General features: G+C 42.7%; 1 protein-coding gene across 2 annotated transcripts; it reads left to right on the top strand.

Annotated features, from left to right (window-relative positions):
* Positions 1 to 7111: 7111 nt before the first annotated feature.
* Positions 7112 to 13676, top strand: TFPI2 (tissue factor pathway inhibitor 2). 2 transcript variants are annotated; one of them, XM_034760452.1, is made up of 5 exons: positions 7112 to 7344; positions 7715 to 7897; positions 9120 to 9299; positions 10541 to 10714; positions 13023 to 13676. In XM_034760452.1, exons 1-5 carry the CDS (start codon positions 7251 to 7253, stop codon positions 13097 to 13099), a joined length of 708 nt encoding a protein of 235 aa, XP_034616343.1. In that variant the 5' UTR covers positions 7112 to 7250; the 3' UTR covers positions 13100 to 13676. The 2 variants fall into 2 exon arrangements, with proteins under 2 accessions (XP_034616343.1, XP_034616342.1); XM_034760451.1 differs by having other exon boundaries at positions 7113 to 7344; positions 13020 to 13676.
* Positions 13677 to 14571: the final 895 nt, after the last annotated feature.

Genomic DNA, 14571 nt, shown 5'->3' with positions numbered 1-14571 from the left:
TTTCTCTGTTGGGGATGCGAACAGGAAAGGTTGGGTGGTAAACTCTGCGGGGAGAGCTGTGTGGTGTGATTCCAGTTAACGGAGTGCGATGTTTTGCAATCCCCCCCCCCCCTTCACTGTTTTCTCTCTTGTACTGCCATTCTCCCCCTTCCAAGTAAAGCATTTTGCATAAGCAGCACAATTGCTTCAACAAAAGGCGAGAACACCCGATTCAATGCCTGCCTATTAAAAATATGTTGTCTGGAATGTGGTTGTAGCCCTGTTGGTCCCAAGATATTAGAGTAAGGAGGTGGGCTTTTTAGTAATATATGTTATTGGACCAGCTTCTGCTGGTGAGAGAGACAAGCTTTAGAGCAGAACTCTACTGCAAAGCTTGTCTCTCTCACCAACAGAAGTTCCTTCAGTAAAAGATATTACATCACCCATCTAGTCTCATTAAAAACACAACTTTACCACTGTAGCAAGCCACAACAAGCATAGGACAGAAGCATCCCACAGCTTCCTTGTCTAATATATGTGCAGCTCCTTTGCCAGGTGTGGAAGAGGTTGGGAGCAGCAGTGGGACAAGCTGCTGATTGAAGGCATGGGATTGCAGTACTTAAAACAATCTGGGTTCCTGTTCTGAATGTAGCTCAGCCAACCCAGCCCAGCCCTGTGCCAATCAGGATCATGTCTGGAGATATGAGTGTGGCATGTGTGGATACACAGATAAGTAACACAGACTATAACATGGCCCTGTCTAGTTGCCATAGGTGCTGGATTCAATATAGGAAGGTGTGATGGGGTACACAAACCCCACATTGGGCAACAAGGGGTAAAGGAATGGCTCTGGGCTCAACCAGCCCCTGCCCTCACACCTGCAGGAAATAATAATAATAATATATGGAGATATCCTATCTCCAGAAGGGACCCTGAAAGGTCATTGAGTCTGGCCCCTTGCCTTCACTAGCAGGACCAAGTACTGGTTTTGCCCCAAATGGCTCCCTCAAGAATTGAACTCACAACCCTGGGTTTAGCAGGCTAATGCTCAAACCACTGAGTTAGCCCAACCCTCCTAGAGCTGTGTAGCAAGGTGAACACTGGCTCCAGCCCTGAAGGGGTTGGAAAAGCCCTGCAGAGGGCTGGGGCTGTGGAAGGGAGCAAAACCCCAGCTGATTGGGGAAGTGGCTGCAGCTGGGGCCATGCCCCAACCTGAGCAGCTCAGCCTTATAAGAAGGCCAGGGCAGCCAGAAGCTCAGGAGTCTCACTCTGACTAGGCTGGGGCTGGGAACGGGAACTCACCTGGGGACCTAGAGTGAGGCAGGGGTGGGGAAGCCCTAGGCCAGCAACTCCCCAGACTGCAGGGCCTGGTCTTAGGCCCACATAGGTGTTGGGGTTGCGGAGGGGCAGCCTGAGGGTGGGTAAAAGCAGCTAGTCCAAACCCCTTGTTGCCTGTGATGATTGGCTGATAGACTGCAGTCTGCCCCAGGGCATGGGGGCTAGATGGTGACTGGCAGTAGCCATGACAGAGGTGATGTGGGGATAGGGGGTGGGGAGACCCAGAGAGTCTGAAGTACTGCTGGGGGGGGGGCAGCACCCAAGACAAGGGCACTGGGGTCTGGGAGGGACACAGGGGGCCTATGACAGATGGGACACCTGCCCTGCAGAGGGTGCTCTGGTGACTGGTGAGCTAATTCCTGAGATGACCAGTAAGAGGTGCCGCTGGGTGAGTCTGCACCTGATTACAAGCAGGAGTTAAAAAGTAGGAGGCAGACCAGGGAAGATAGCAGACCTGTGACCTTCAGTGTCATCTGAAGAGAGCTGAAAGAAAGGCAGAATCTCTCCCCATGACAACTGCCAAAGGGTTCCTCCCTTCCCTCAGGGAGGGACGGGAGGAGCTGCTACAGAGAGAGCCTGAGAAGGAAGCATTTCTCCCCTGCAGGTGGACTCTGAGTTTTGTTAATCCCCCTCTACTTTGTTTGGACTACCCCAGCAGGGGATCTGGTCTGCCCCAGGAGAGTGGCCCATGTTGCAGGAGGAGGCAGTTGCCACCCAGGAAGAGAACTAACATGCTATATGTAGCTGCCAGAAGATGCTGTGTAGTGAGTGGACAACCCTCATGCTGCCTAAACCCAGATGGTGACTCAGGAATAGGGTGACTGGATGTCCTGATTTTATAGGGACAGTCCTGATTTTTGGGTCTCTTTCTTATATAGGCTCCTATTCCGCCCCCCCCCCCATCCCCTTCCTGATTTTTCACACTTGCTGTCTGGTCACCCTACCCAGAAACAATTGTAGGAAGGGCAGCCTTAAGTCTCCCTGGCTGTCAGACTACTGATAGTCCTCAAAGAGCCCTGGGTCACAGCCTGGTGGAGTGGGAAGGCTGGAGCTCCCCTACCAACAGCTCCCTGCAGGGCATGGGCCTAAACCCTGACCACTAGGAAATGCTACTCTACCAACCAACTCCTGAGTGAGGACAGTCACAGATGGGAAATTGTCTTCCCTCGTGCCTAACTTTCACCATTTCTTACCCTCACTTTCTGTATCATCTCTTCAGAGTCTACACTCTCTGGGGCATGAACTGTCTCAATGTGTTTGTTCAGTGTCTAACACAATGGATCCTAGATCCTGAGGGACCTCTGGCTACTACTGTAATATAATAATTAATACAGTCAGACAGCCATGTCTCATTCCACTGAATAAGGCTGTATTACTATATCCTTAGGGTTACACATCTGACCATACAAGTGACCACATGGAACAAGGAGAGCTCAGTACTGTGATGTCATGTTTTTCCTTTTGCCTTCTCCCAACCCCTACCAGCTATGCAACTTCTTTCAGCTCTTATTTATTTTTTTTTTTTTTTTTGAAGGCTTCAGTCTTCTGCTTCAACCACTGCAACCTTCCCCTCTCTGGCCTACCTGATTTTTACCTTGTCCACCAACCGTCTCCCCAGAATGTAGCTACTAAAATAAATTCCCTTTCTCACTGTTCATTCCCTTATTTTCACCACTTACCTACCTGTTGCTTTTAGAACCAAATTCCAGCTCCTGGTTTTCACTACTAGGCACTGCCACTGCCCAGCACCACTCCTGCTGCCTGTGTCTCAGTGCTTCTATTTCCTTGTATCACCACTGCCACATTTTGTATCTTACAAAGTTTCTGCTTACCTACCCTAGTATCTACCCTTTAGAGCAGGGGTAGGCAACCTATGGCACACGTGCCGAAGGCAGCACGCAAACTGATTTTCAGTGGCACTTACACTACCTGGGTCCTGGCTACCGGTCTGGGGAGCTCTGCATTTTAATTTAATTTTAAGTGAAGCTTCTTAAACATTTTAAAAACCTTATTTACTTTACACACAACAATAGTGTAGTTATATATTATAGACTTGTAGAAAGAGACCTTCTAAAAATGTTAAAATGTATTACTGGCACGCAAAACCTTAAATTAGAGTGAATAAATGAAGACTTGGCACACCACTTCTGAAAGGTTGCCAATCCCTGCTTTAGAGTCACAGGTAAAAAGCAAATGTGCATTAGGATCACATTGGTAGAGGACTTTCGTAGCATCTTATCTTTATGGGTATGTCAAATGTGACTCCTATTTAGGAAAGCTATGGTTCTTGCCACTCTATCGCCCCAAATGACTCCAATAATGGAGGCAAATCTTACTCACTTTATGCATATGACTAGTTCCATTGAGGTCATAAGAATGGCCAGACAAAAGGTCCATCTAGCCCAGTATCCTGTCTTCTGACAGTGCCAATGCCAGGTTCCCCTAATGGAATGAACAGAACAGGTAATCATCAAGTAATCCATTCCCGGCTTCTGGCAAACAGAGGCTAGGGACTCCATCCTGGCTAATAGCCATTGATGGACTTATCCTCCATGGATTTATCTAGTTCTTTTTTGAACCCTGTTATAGTCTTGGCTTTCACAACATCATCTGGCCAAGAGTTCCACAGGTTGACTGTGTGTTGTGCGAAGAAATACTTCCTTTTGTTTATTTTAAACCTGCTGCCTATTAATTTCACTTGGTGACCCCTAGTTCTTTTGTTATGAGGAGTAAACAACACTTCCTAATTCTCAGTGGAATAACATGAAAAAGCAAGATTTCAGCATCTGCAACTGTGCATGTTATCACATAACACCCTAAGGCAAAGGCCCATTTGTATGGTGATTTTATGAGTGTCTTCTTTCTTATTAAGAACAGGTCTACATTTGAAATCTATTGTCTTGTTGAACTGAAAGCGCAGTTGACTAAATTTTGCACTGCACTGCAAAAATGATAGGTTTAAATTAAACAATGGTTTGTGTGTGTGTGAGATGGTAGAAGTGAGTGCATTCATTCTGCTGTTTGTTTAAAGGATTAGAATTTTTTTCAATTCTAACCAAATATGGTGCATTCTAAAGAACATCAGTCTAGTCACATTTACGTCAGTTGAGACTTTGTTAATATTAGAAAAATGACATTTTGACTTTGCAAGAAATGGAAAAGGTATGTTTGCACTTCAGGGAGACAAGTTTCTTTACATCTGATGCTACTAATAACACTAACTAAAACCCAGGACATCTGTTATTAACTGTCTCAATAACAGGATTACTAAACATGACAGCTGTGTCCTTGTGGTAACAGCTCAGATTGTATTTAGGTAGTTTGGTCTGTGTCACTAAGCCATTCATTTTTTCCTTAGCAATCTGATTATAAATATGTGTTAGCATAGATATAAAATCTAAAGGATATATTGTAAAGAGAGAATGCAGATGGATGATAGAAATACAGGAAAGAAATATAGGGAGAGCGCTCTACAAACAAGGTGGTTTGTGGGTCAATATGAACAACACTGTGAATTTTTTTCTCTTCTTTGCTTTTTCCACTTTCTGGAAAATTTCCTGTATTAGCTTTAGCTTGCATATCCTCCACTGCAGAAAAGTTGATTATTAAAATACATCAAAGGTACCTCTTTATTTGTATATATTTTATTTATGCAGACTGTAGGTGTACATGACATTTTGCAAATAAATAAAAATGACAAGTCCTTCTTGCTCCAAGGATCTAGCCATCTCAGGTAGACACAGTATAGTCAGGATGACAATAAGAAGGAGTGAAGGGGAGGGAGGACAACAGAGGAAGATCAGGGGATAGAGTTATTTTTACCTAAGATTTTATTCTTCTTCTTTCATCCAGACCACATCACACGATCCATTGTCTACAGCCAAGCTCTGAGATACAACTGCATTTGCTCCAATCCCTCGGACAGAGATAGAAATTCTGTAGGTATTTATCAAGCATTTTTAAAACTACAATATCCACCTGGTGAAGTGAAGAAACAGATTGACAGAGCCAGAAGGGTACCCAGAAATCACCTACTACAAAAACCAAAGTAACAGAACACCACTAGCCATCACCTACAGCCTCTCCAGCACATCATCAAGGATCTATAACCTATCCTGAAGGATGATCCCTCACTCTCATAGACCTTGGAAGACAGGCCCCCAACGTGAAACAACTGCACACCACACAACAAAAACACTAAGCCAGGAACCAATCCCTGTAACAAACCCCAGTGCCAACTCTGTCCGCATATCTATTCAAGGGACACCACCATAGGACCTAACTACATCAGCCACACCATCAGGGGCTCATTCACCTGCACATCTACCAATGTGATATATACCATCATGTGCCAGCAATGCCCCTCTGCCATGTACACTGGCCAAACCGGATAGTCTCTATGCTAAAGAATAAATGGACACAAATCTGACATCAGGAATTACAACATTCAAAAACCAGCAGAACACTTCAGTCTCCCCAGTCACTCAATAATAGCCTTAAAAGTGGCAATTGTTCAACAAAAAAACTTCAAAAACAGACTCCAATGTGAAACTGCAGAACTGGAATTAATTTGAAAACTGGACACCATCAAATTAGGCCTGAATAAAGACAGGGAGTGGATGGTCATTACAAAAACTAATTTCCCCCTACTGTTACTCACACCTTCTTGTCAACTGTTTGAAATGGGCCACCCTCATTACCACTACAAAAGTGATTTTTCCTCCCTTGATATTCTACTGTTAATTGAATTGTCTCGTTAGACTGACCCCCCACTTGGTAAGGCAACTCCCATCTTTTCATGTATTATGTGTATATATATCTGCTACTGTATTTTCCACTCCATGTATCTGATGAAGTAGGTTCTAGCCCATGAAAGCTTATGTCCAAATACATTTGTTAGTCTCTAAAGTGCCACAAGGACTCCTCGATCTTTTTTTTTTCCCAGTGGCCTCCTTTGTGTAGTGCATATTTTAAACCAAGTGTGGTCCTCAAACTGACCCCAAGCTACTCTTTTTATAGAGCTTCCAAGCTTGAGAAGTTTATTACCCTTTGACTCCTGCTTTTCAACTAACTTTCTATCTAGCATCCTATTTTATTACTCATTCCATGATTCCTCAGACATTAATTTTTGACGTGCAACTTTGTTGCATGCTTTTTGAAAATCCACTGAAGTTTCTATGTTTGTCAAGAACTCCTTGTTGTTTTTGCTGATACAGCCTAACACCGCTACCACTCTGAAACCTGTCAAATGAAACAATGACTAACACTTAAAGAGGCACCCACTAGCTGAAAAGGAAAGGTAAGAAAGGAGGGGTCAGTATCGTTTGATATGACCGTGATCAGCAGGACAAGTCAGAAACCTTCCTTCTCCCCAGAAGTAGGTTTGATTATTGCATAGCCTGATTTATGATTGATACATACAGGTGACAATGGGGCAATCTTGCCTTACATCATTGCTGAGGAAGTTTAAAGCATTCCTCACTCTCATGACTCCCTGATATGATACTCTTGGCTCACTCGAGCAATTTTTAATGCTTTTCTATTATATTCTCCTCTCCCCCACTTTCCCTCCTAGATGTTCTGCAGGGCCCCCCGGAGTGAGCAAACCGACCTTCCCCGAAGTTACTCTACTGGGAACTGCCCATGACCCGATGGAACCTGGCTGCGGAGCCAGCATGACGCGCTCCCAAGCGGTGTGAATGGGCTATTCGAATCGCCGCCCTTGTAAATAGGCGTGACTCAGGCTGCGCGCCACACCCACGCTCTGCAGCCCCGCGGGAGGAGGTGATCGCGGCGGATATAAGGGACCGGGAGATGGAGCAGGGGAGGACAAGCGTTGGCTCGCTCTCCCGATCGGTTGCCCTGCAGCAGGAGCGTCTCGGCCTTGGTTCCGCGTCTCTATCCCGGGCTTGGCTCCACTGTAGGCAAAGGCAATGAACTCGTCTGCCAGCTTCCGGAGCTGCCTAGCGCTGGGCTCGCTGCTGCTGCTGTTGGAGCAGGTTCTGGGCGCTCCCCAGGCGCTCGCAGGTAACAGCGGAGCTCCCGGCAAGCTGCGGGAGGGGGTTCGGCTCAGCGCGGCTTTCCTGGGTGCATTTAGTCCTTGAACAAACCACTGTGGCTCCCTCCATCCCGGTTTTGTCCGGTGACGCTTCTTCCGCTAACTCCAAGCTCTGTCTCTCCAGTGGGCTGGCTCCCGCCGCCAAGCCCCCCAAGAGTTTTATATTCAGCATGCTGGGGGCTAAGCTCACCCTCCGCTTCCTCCTACCTTGTAAACGTCTCCTAGCGTCTTCCCTCCCCTCTTTCTGCTAAGGCTGAAAGCCGGCCACGTGGAAACTGCCCTGGCCCCTTGCCTCCCTGCCTGGTGACTGACCCCGAAAGCGCTTGTCTCTCTTTACAGCCCCAAACCAAGAGGTCTGCCTGCTGCCCCCAGAGGAAGGTCCCTGCCGGGCTCTCATCCCGAGGTGGTACTACAACAGGTACACTCAGACATGCCAGGAGTTCACTTACGGGGGCTGCGAGGGCAATGCCAACAACTTCCGAAGCTTGGAAAGCTGTGAGAAAAGCTGCTGGATGATCCGGAGTAAGTCCTTTCTCTCTCCCTTTATTCAGACACAGGGGTCCTCACCCCAGAATTGGCTTGGGCATCCTGGGATATCTTGGTTATCCTGTGCTGTTGGTTAATAGTTCGCTGCTCAGGTTTGCATTAAGCGAAACAGACTACTGATCGCTTCTCTTATCCCCCCAGCACATCAGAATAGCTCCTTAGTCCTTCTGATGTGTATGCTTTCTGTAAAGATAAGCTTAGGAGCCTATTCGCTCAGTAAGGTCAGAAAGCTCCATCTTGTTGTTTTTCACTAACATTTCTATGGCTCTCTTGCAGGGTTTCCCTCCTAAAACTTTTACTATGCTCTGCAGCCATGCCTGTGGGTACCCATTACCTAGTCTAAAAGCATCCTTGAACTTCTGGGGAAGGTTGCATTCTATCAACATTTTGCTGCTTCATCAATTGAAGGCGTAGACCCCCAAATTCTATTTTTAAAAAGTATTTCCTTCCAGCTACAATAAAACTTAATAAAAGTTGTAGTTTGCATATAAACCTCTACCCCAATATAACGCTGTCCTCGGGAGCAAAAAAATCTTACTGCGTTCTAGGTGAAACCGCGTTATATCGAACCTGCTTTGATCCGCCAGAGTTCAGAGCCCCGCCCCTCTGGAGTGCTGCTTTACTGTGTTGTATCCGAATTCCTGTTATATCGGGTCATGTTATATTTGGGTACAGGTGTATATGCCTATCACATGAGCCAAAATGATACCCTAGCTAGTAGCTTTCAGGTGTGATGCCTTCACAAATATCCACACCAAGAAATTTCTGGGAGCAGATGAAGGTTTCCTTACTCAGTGGATTTTGCCAACTGTTTTTTCTCCTGGATTTCTCATTTTGCCTGTAACAGTACTGGTAGTACTAGGGTTGATCCTACAACCCTAGCTAGGATAAAACTCCCACTGAATGGAGGCTTCTTAGGGCTTTATTGGCTAAACCAATAAAATCACTCCACTGATGAAAGGACTAAGATGGATTGTATTTGCCTGGCTTCTTTTTGGAGCTCATCATGGTCTATCCCTAATGCATTTAAGATGCTCAGTCTAATGTTGTATTTTAACAATCAATTGTATATCTCTTAAGCATATCAGCAGAACTTAAATAAGTTGAGAAGTATCTTTGCCAGTGGAAAACAAGTGAGAAAAGATGTAATAAAGTTTAGCTTAACTGTGCTTTGATGTTTAAATGCTCTTTATTATAGAAGTACCCAAAATATGCAGGCTGGAGGCTGATCCAGGACCATGTAGAGGTTACCTAAAAAGATATTCCTTCAACCTGAGTTCAATGAAGTGTGAGAAATTTATCTATGGTGGATGCTATGGAAATGATAACAACTTCCAAGATGAAGATTCTTGTATGGACTACTGTTTGCCTCAGAAAAGTAATGATTACTCCAACATTCTACTAAAATAACTTATTTTTTTAATGTGCTATCAATAAAAAAGATGGCGTTTATCAATACAAATGTTGTTTTTCTTTTTACCTATGAAGACACCTTTAAAGTAGGCTTTGCCTCTATCAGACTTTAAACAGTATTTGCTCATTGCTATAATGTGTTTCTGAGCATATCTGTGCATGTCAATTTTGACTACACACTTTCAGGAATCATCAACCTCCACTGCCTGTTACGTAAAGGACAAAACCACCAATGTAAAAATATTGTATTACAACCTGAATCCTGCCCAACAATTATACCAAGACAACCCCTCGACTTCTGAGGGATTGTAGGGGTGTAAATGAGGGCAAAATTTGGTTGTGTGTGCCTGTGTTGCCACAGTTCCGTATAACACAGTGGTTGCTGGGCTTTAGGTGGATAGTGCCTGAAGTTCAGGGACAGAGGGCCGCCTTAAAATTAAAGACCTGAGAGACACGGCCAGGTTATTTGCTTTCAGCACTCATTTGATCTCAGAAGGCAAAGAACTTTTATTGGGAGTTGTGACTCTTTGTTGCCTCATGTTCAAAGGGAAAGATAGTTACTGTAAGCAGGTAACTATATAAGCTTTGTAGCAGAACCTCAAATGTATACCAGATGCATAAAACTATCATTAGATGAATAAGCAGCCATCATAACATGCATCATGACACCTTCATTAGGTTTGGCTCATGGCAGAATTGGCAACACTTTCACGGGTGAAAAGTTTAGTTTCTCTTGCACATTTAAAGAATGGGCAAATATCAACAGTAACAAAGACACAATTCTGATTTAAAAAAAAAAAAAAAACTAATCCGATTCTGAACTTGTATAAAAAATTATTTATTTAGTTGTACTTTTCAAATCATTGAATGGCTTAAGGGCAAAACTATGCCTTCCTTACTCACGAAGTAGTCCTATTGAAGTCATTCCTATATAAATGTGTAAGAAATCAGCAAGTGGCTCCAAATTATTCATATTTATCAGCTACACAGCACTATGTACAATGAACTGCTAAATCTCACATGCAGTGTGATTGTGTGAGGGCTCTTTATATGGTATCTGAGATGAGTATTTGGTTTACTGATGGGGACGTAAGGAGCCTGTCCTACTGAGTCAGTGGTAATTTGGTGCAGTATTGCCCCGAGTTTTGTTTGACATGCAACAAGTCAAATCTACTGAAGATTACAGTGATTTCTTTTTCTTTTAAGCTGGCCCCTCATTATGCTATAGCCCAAAAGATGAAGGATCGTGTTCAGCTTCTGTGACCCGCTATTACTACAACTCAAAGAGTCAATCATGTGAAGAGTTCAGCTATACAGGTTGCGGTGGAAACGCCAATAACTTTGTTAACGAAAAAGATTGTTACAGTATCTGCAAGAAAGGTAAGATTTTTATTTTTACTGTTTAAAACGTACACACTAACTAGCATTTGTACAAAGCTGCTCTTCCTCAGCACACTTTACAATCATTACACCCCCAACAGTTGGGGGTCAGTATTATCACCAGTGTGCAGCTGGTAAAACTGACACAGGGGGCCATAACCTGCTTTCCTTATAAGAATAGTCCCCTAGAAGTCAATGAGACTAATAACTTGAGTAAAGTAAATAGGAGGTGAACCCTAAATGGTTAAATAAGAACAGCCATACTGGGTCAGACCAAAGGTCTATCTAACCCAGTATCCTGCCTTCCAACAGTGGCCAATGCCAAGTGCCCTAGAGGGAATGAACAGAACAGGTAATCATCAAGTGATCCATCCCCTGTTGCACATTTCCCAGCTTCTTGCAAAGGTCACAAAAGGACCCAATATTCACCCTGATTGAAACTTGTAAGAACACTAATGGGTCTCCCCACCATGGACACTTTAACTAGAAAATTGTGTACATATGTGTTATTCCTGGTTTTAATACCATTTTGCTTCATTAATTTTATATGTAAATTTTTCAGAGCTGAAAATAAAGCACCATACTATAGTAGCATTATACTATATGCTGACCCTAAAGTGTTCACCAACCAGAACTTTTCACCAATCAGTTAGGCTATAGCCTGTCAATAGCTGATCATTGATATCAATGGGAAGATCTAAAGATGGATCTAGGGTTTACATGGGTTACTATTTATTTGTTGAAAACATAAGTAAACTCTAAGTTGACTTTTTTTTTTAACTGTTTAGAACACTTAATACCAACAGGACTGTTTATGCAACATGTAGGTTGTGCAGTCAAGGACTCAATATCAGGAAATGTGGGAGGTAATGATCTGATCTTATAAGCATCATGGAGTGAAATTCAAGCCTCATTCTAATCAATGGTAGTTTTGCCACTGACTGCAATGGGGCTAAGATTTCACTCCACAAATAGTGAAGTAAAGATGAAGTCAGTAGGACTACTTACTGTGATAAACATTTTTCATGGTAGTATGTGTAGGATTGGACCCCAAGGCTGACCATGCAACATTGCCTTTTTGTGCATCATGATATGGGCTTTAATCACATGATATGGTTATCTAAACTGTATTTTATTATGCAAAATAACATGACCACAAAGTAAGACAGCATCATGATGCAGATGCACAAAAAGATAAGGATAAGGTTGAACATTCAGCTTTAACTTTGAGAGCTCATTGGCGCCTGCAATGTTGCATTAATGCTATAGGATTCTTTTTTAAAAAGTGTGTGGTGGGGGGGGCGGGGGAGGAGGAATAAAGAAATATAACACACAGGCACTAGTTGGCAAAGCCTAAGAGAAGCAAACCAGCTTCTTCAGCAAACTGTACTTTAAGACTCCCTAGACACTGGCCAGCTGAAAGGGATTCAGCACTGGGAGAGTGCTATTATGGGCAACTTTTAGGCAGCTTAAGCACATTCTGCTCCCCCAGGCAACTCTTCTGCCGCCTTGTTGTTGTTTGTTTTTCTTTCCTTTGAATAAGTATGTAGCTGCTCTTCAAACTGATCAATGACCTTAGGGCACTTCAAGCAGTGGTGTGTGTTTGGTTTGTTTGAATAAAGTATCTGATTAATTTCAACAATAAAAACCCTCCTAAAAACTGAAGATTTGGGAGAGATGCAAAGGAGCTGAGGACTGGCCTTTGGGCATATGGATGCAAATTTTAAAAAGAAGCACTAGGCAAAGTCTCTCGATCACTTTTGGAGAAGTGCACATTTCCCAAGCTCTGCTCACATATGCCTTTTCAGTGCATGACCCAAAGCCCACTGAAGTCAATGGAAAAACCCCTAATGGGATATGGGTCTGGCCTTTATTGTGCTCTGAATTAACAAAAATAACATAACTGTACACAGTCAGTATGCAGTTTTCAAATGTTTGAACTTTGTATTAAATCAAAACCATTTTTTGTAACTTGGCAAAAGCAGCAGTTAACTTTTAAACTTTGGCTCTGTTTGCTTTATGCTTTTCAAAAGAAATGTGGTTAGAAAAATATTATAATGGGGAAAGTGTAACCTTTTTTTTCATACTGGTTCTTAAGTACAGTCAAGGGAAAATTTCAGCCTCAAAGTTGAATGTGTTTTGGAAAGGTTAGAACGTGCGTAAACAGGAAGATATAATGGAAAATAATCTGTAACCTCTGTTGCGATCAGTGTGAGTGTTCTAATAAACATTATGGAAAAAATAAGTGAGGTAGAATGACACTGTCAGACTATTTTTCCTAACTCCACTTCTTTTATTGTCTTAGCAGGGAGTAAGAAATCAAGTTTCAAAAAGTCAAGAAATAAACTTCCCAAGACTATGAGAAAACTACAGGAAAAAATCTAATCAATGTCTTAAATCTGAAGAGCCCATCAATGTTAAATGCACTACTTTGACTTAGAGAGCCTCCTACAATATATTTTTAGTGTGTGTGTGTGTGTACACAATTTTATTCCTCAAACTAGTTCTGTCTGAGAACTAGTCTCTTTGACCTGTTTTTTACATTAGAAGCAGCTATTATTAGTAATGTGAATTGATTTGTTTGGTTCTCTGCAACACTATTTTTGCTTAAAAACCAAATTTGAATTTCCATGTTTTTACTGAGAAATATTGCTACTGTTTTTGGAAAATGATTTTACAGTCCCAATCCTGTGAAGCTTGAAGTACCCTTCATCTGTTGGTTTAACTAAGGTGTACACCAAGCTAGAGCCCTACCCTTAATGTTTTTAGCATTATTTATTTACTAAACTGAACATCAGCAGAGCCTTCCAAGACTGTGTATAAATATCCTTCTCTTGCATATTCTTTTGTCATTATCATTTAAACAGTCTATCCCTTAAAGGGAGTCATGTTTAAGTAGAAGAATCAGAATAGTGGTAATTATATTAATGTGGCAAAGGAGACTAGAGCCTGGTTCAATTTATAAAAAAAAAAAATTCAACTTCAGTGAAAGGAAGCCTTGATTTTTTTTTTTTCCCCCTCCCTCCCACCCCACCCCACCCCACCCAAGTCTTTTCTAGCTTTGGTAATGTGGAAAATAATGTAAGATCAAACCTGGCTCATCCTGCAAAAGGAAATTGGGCATGAGGTCTCTTGGACAACTTCTTGTTTTAACGGAAGGCAAGTAATAAACTACATAAGTATTTGAAATGAAGATGTAGTAACTGCATTCCACCTCCCACCCCAATACCTGGTATTGCCGCAAACTCAGGGTCAGATCCTAAACTGGAATATTGCCGTTGACTTCGATTGGAGCTAAACCAGATTATTCCAGATGCTCTGGCCCTTCATATTTACAAGGGGGACTGTTGGAGCATAGAAAAATGGGAGCTTCTGTAACATCTCCCATTGTTCCTGTTTTGTGTCACTACTGTAATACTCATGTTAGGGTGCTGGCAGACATGCTATAATGCATTCTTTTGTGTATTGTTTTACAAGATCCATGTACAAATTCTGATTTTTTTTCCAGTTATAATTGACTTTTATTGGAAACTCATTAATAAAGTTTTTTTAAAAAAAAAAACATAGAAAGCTGTTTTTGTCTTAATGCTATTAAGTATCCCTGTATAGATCTGTAAATGTGTGTAGCCAAACTAAATATGTCAAACATGGCTCTAGGGTTTAATCTGTTAAATTCTCTGTGAACAAGGCCTGCAGACTACATCAGTCATTCATTCCCTATAGTTTGTGTATCTCAGCTGGCCATAGGGGATTGCTTTGAAATGGTGGTTGGATAAGTTCAATATCTGTTTGTTGGGTCTTTTGTCTGATGTTGCCCTGTGTGTGGCTCTTTTCAGAAAACCACTTGCTTGGGCATA

This window comes from Trachemys scripta, chromosome 2 (genome assembly GCF_013100865.1).
Source record: "Trachemys scripta elegans isolate TJP31775 chromosome 2, CAS_Tse_1.0, whole genome shotgun sequence".
NCBI classification, from domain to species: domain Eukaryota; kingdom Metazoa; phylum Chordata; order Testudines; family Emydidae; genus Trachemys; species Trachemys scripta.
The sequence above is the reverse complement of the archived record's forward strand: the minus strand, read 5'-3'. Positions and strand labels throughout refer to the sequence as shown.

Excerpts from the sequence above, each read along its gene's own strand:
- TFPI2 (XM_034760451.1), top strand. The coding sequence starts at position 7,251 with ATGAACTCGTCTGCCAGCTTCCGGAGCTGCCTAGCGCTGGGCTCGCTG. Across the intron at positions 9,300-10,540 it reads CTACTGTTTGCCTCAGAAAA|CTGGCCCCTCATTATGCTAT; the intron begins GTAATGATTACT and ends TTTTCTTTTAAG. Across the intron at positions 10,715-13,019 it reads TTACAGTATCTGCAAGAAAG|CAGGGAGTAAGAAATCAAGT; the intron begins GTAAGATTTTTA and ends TTATTGTCTTAG.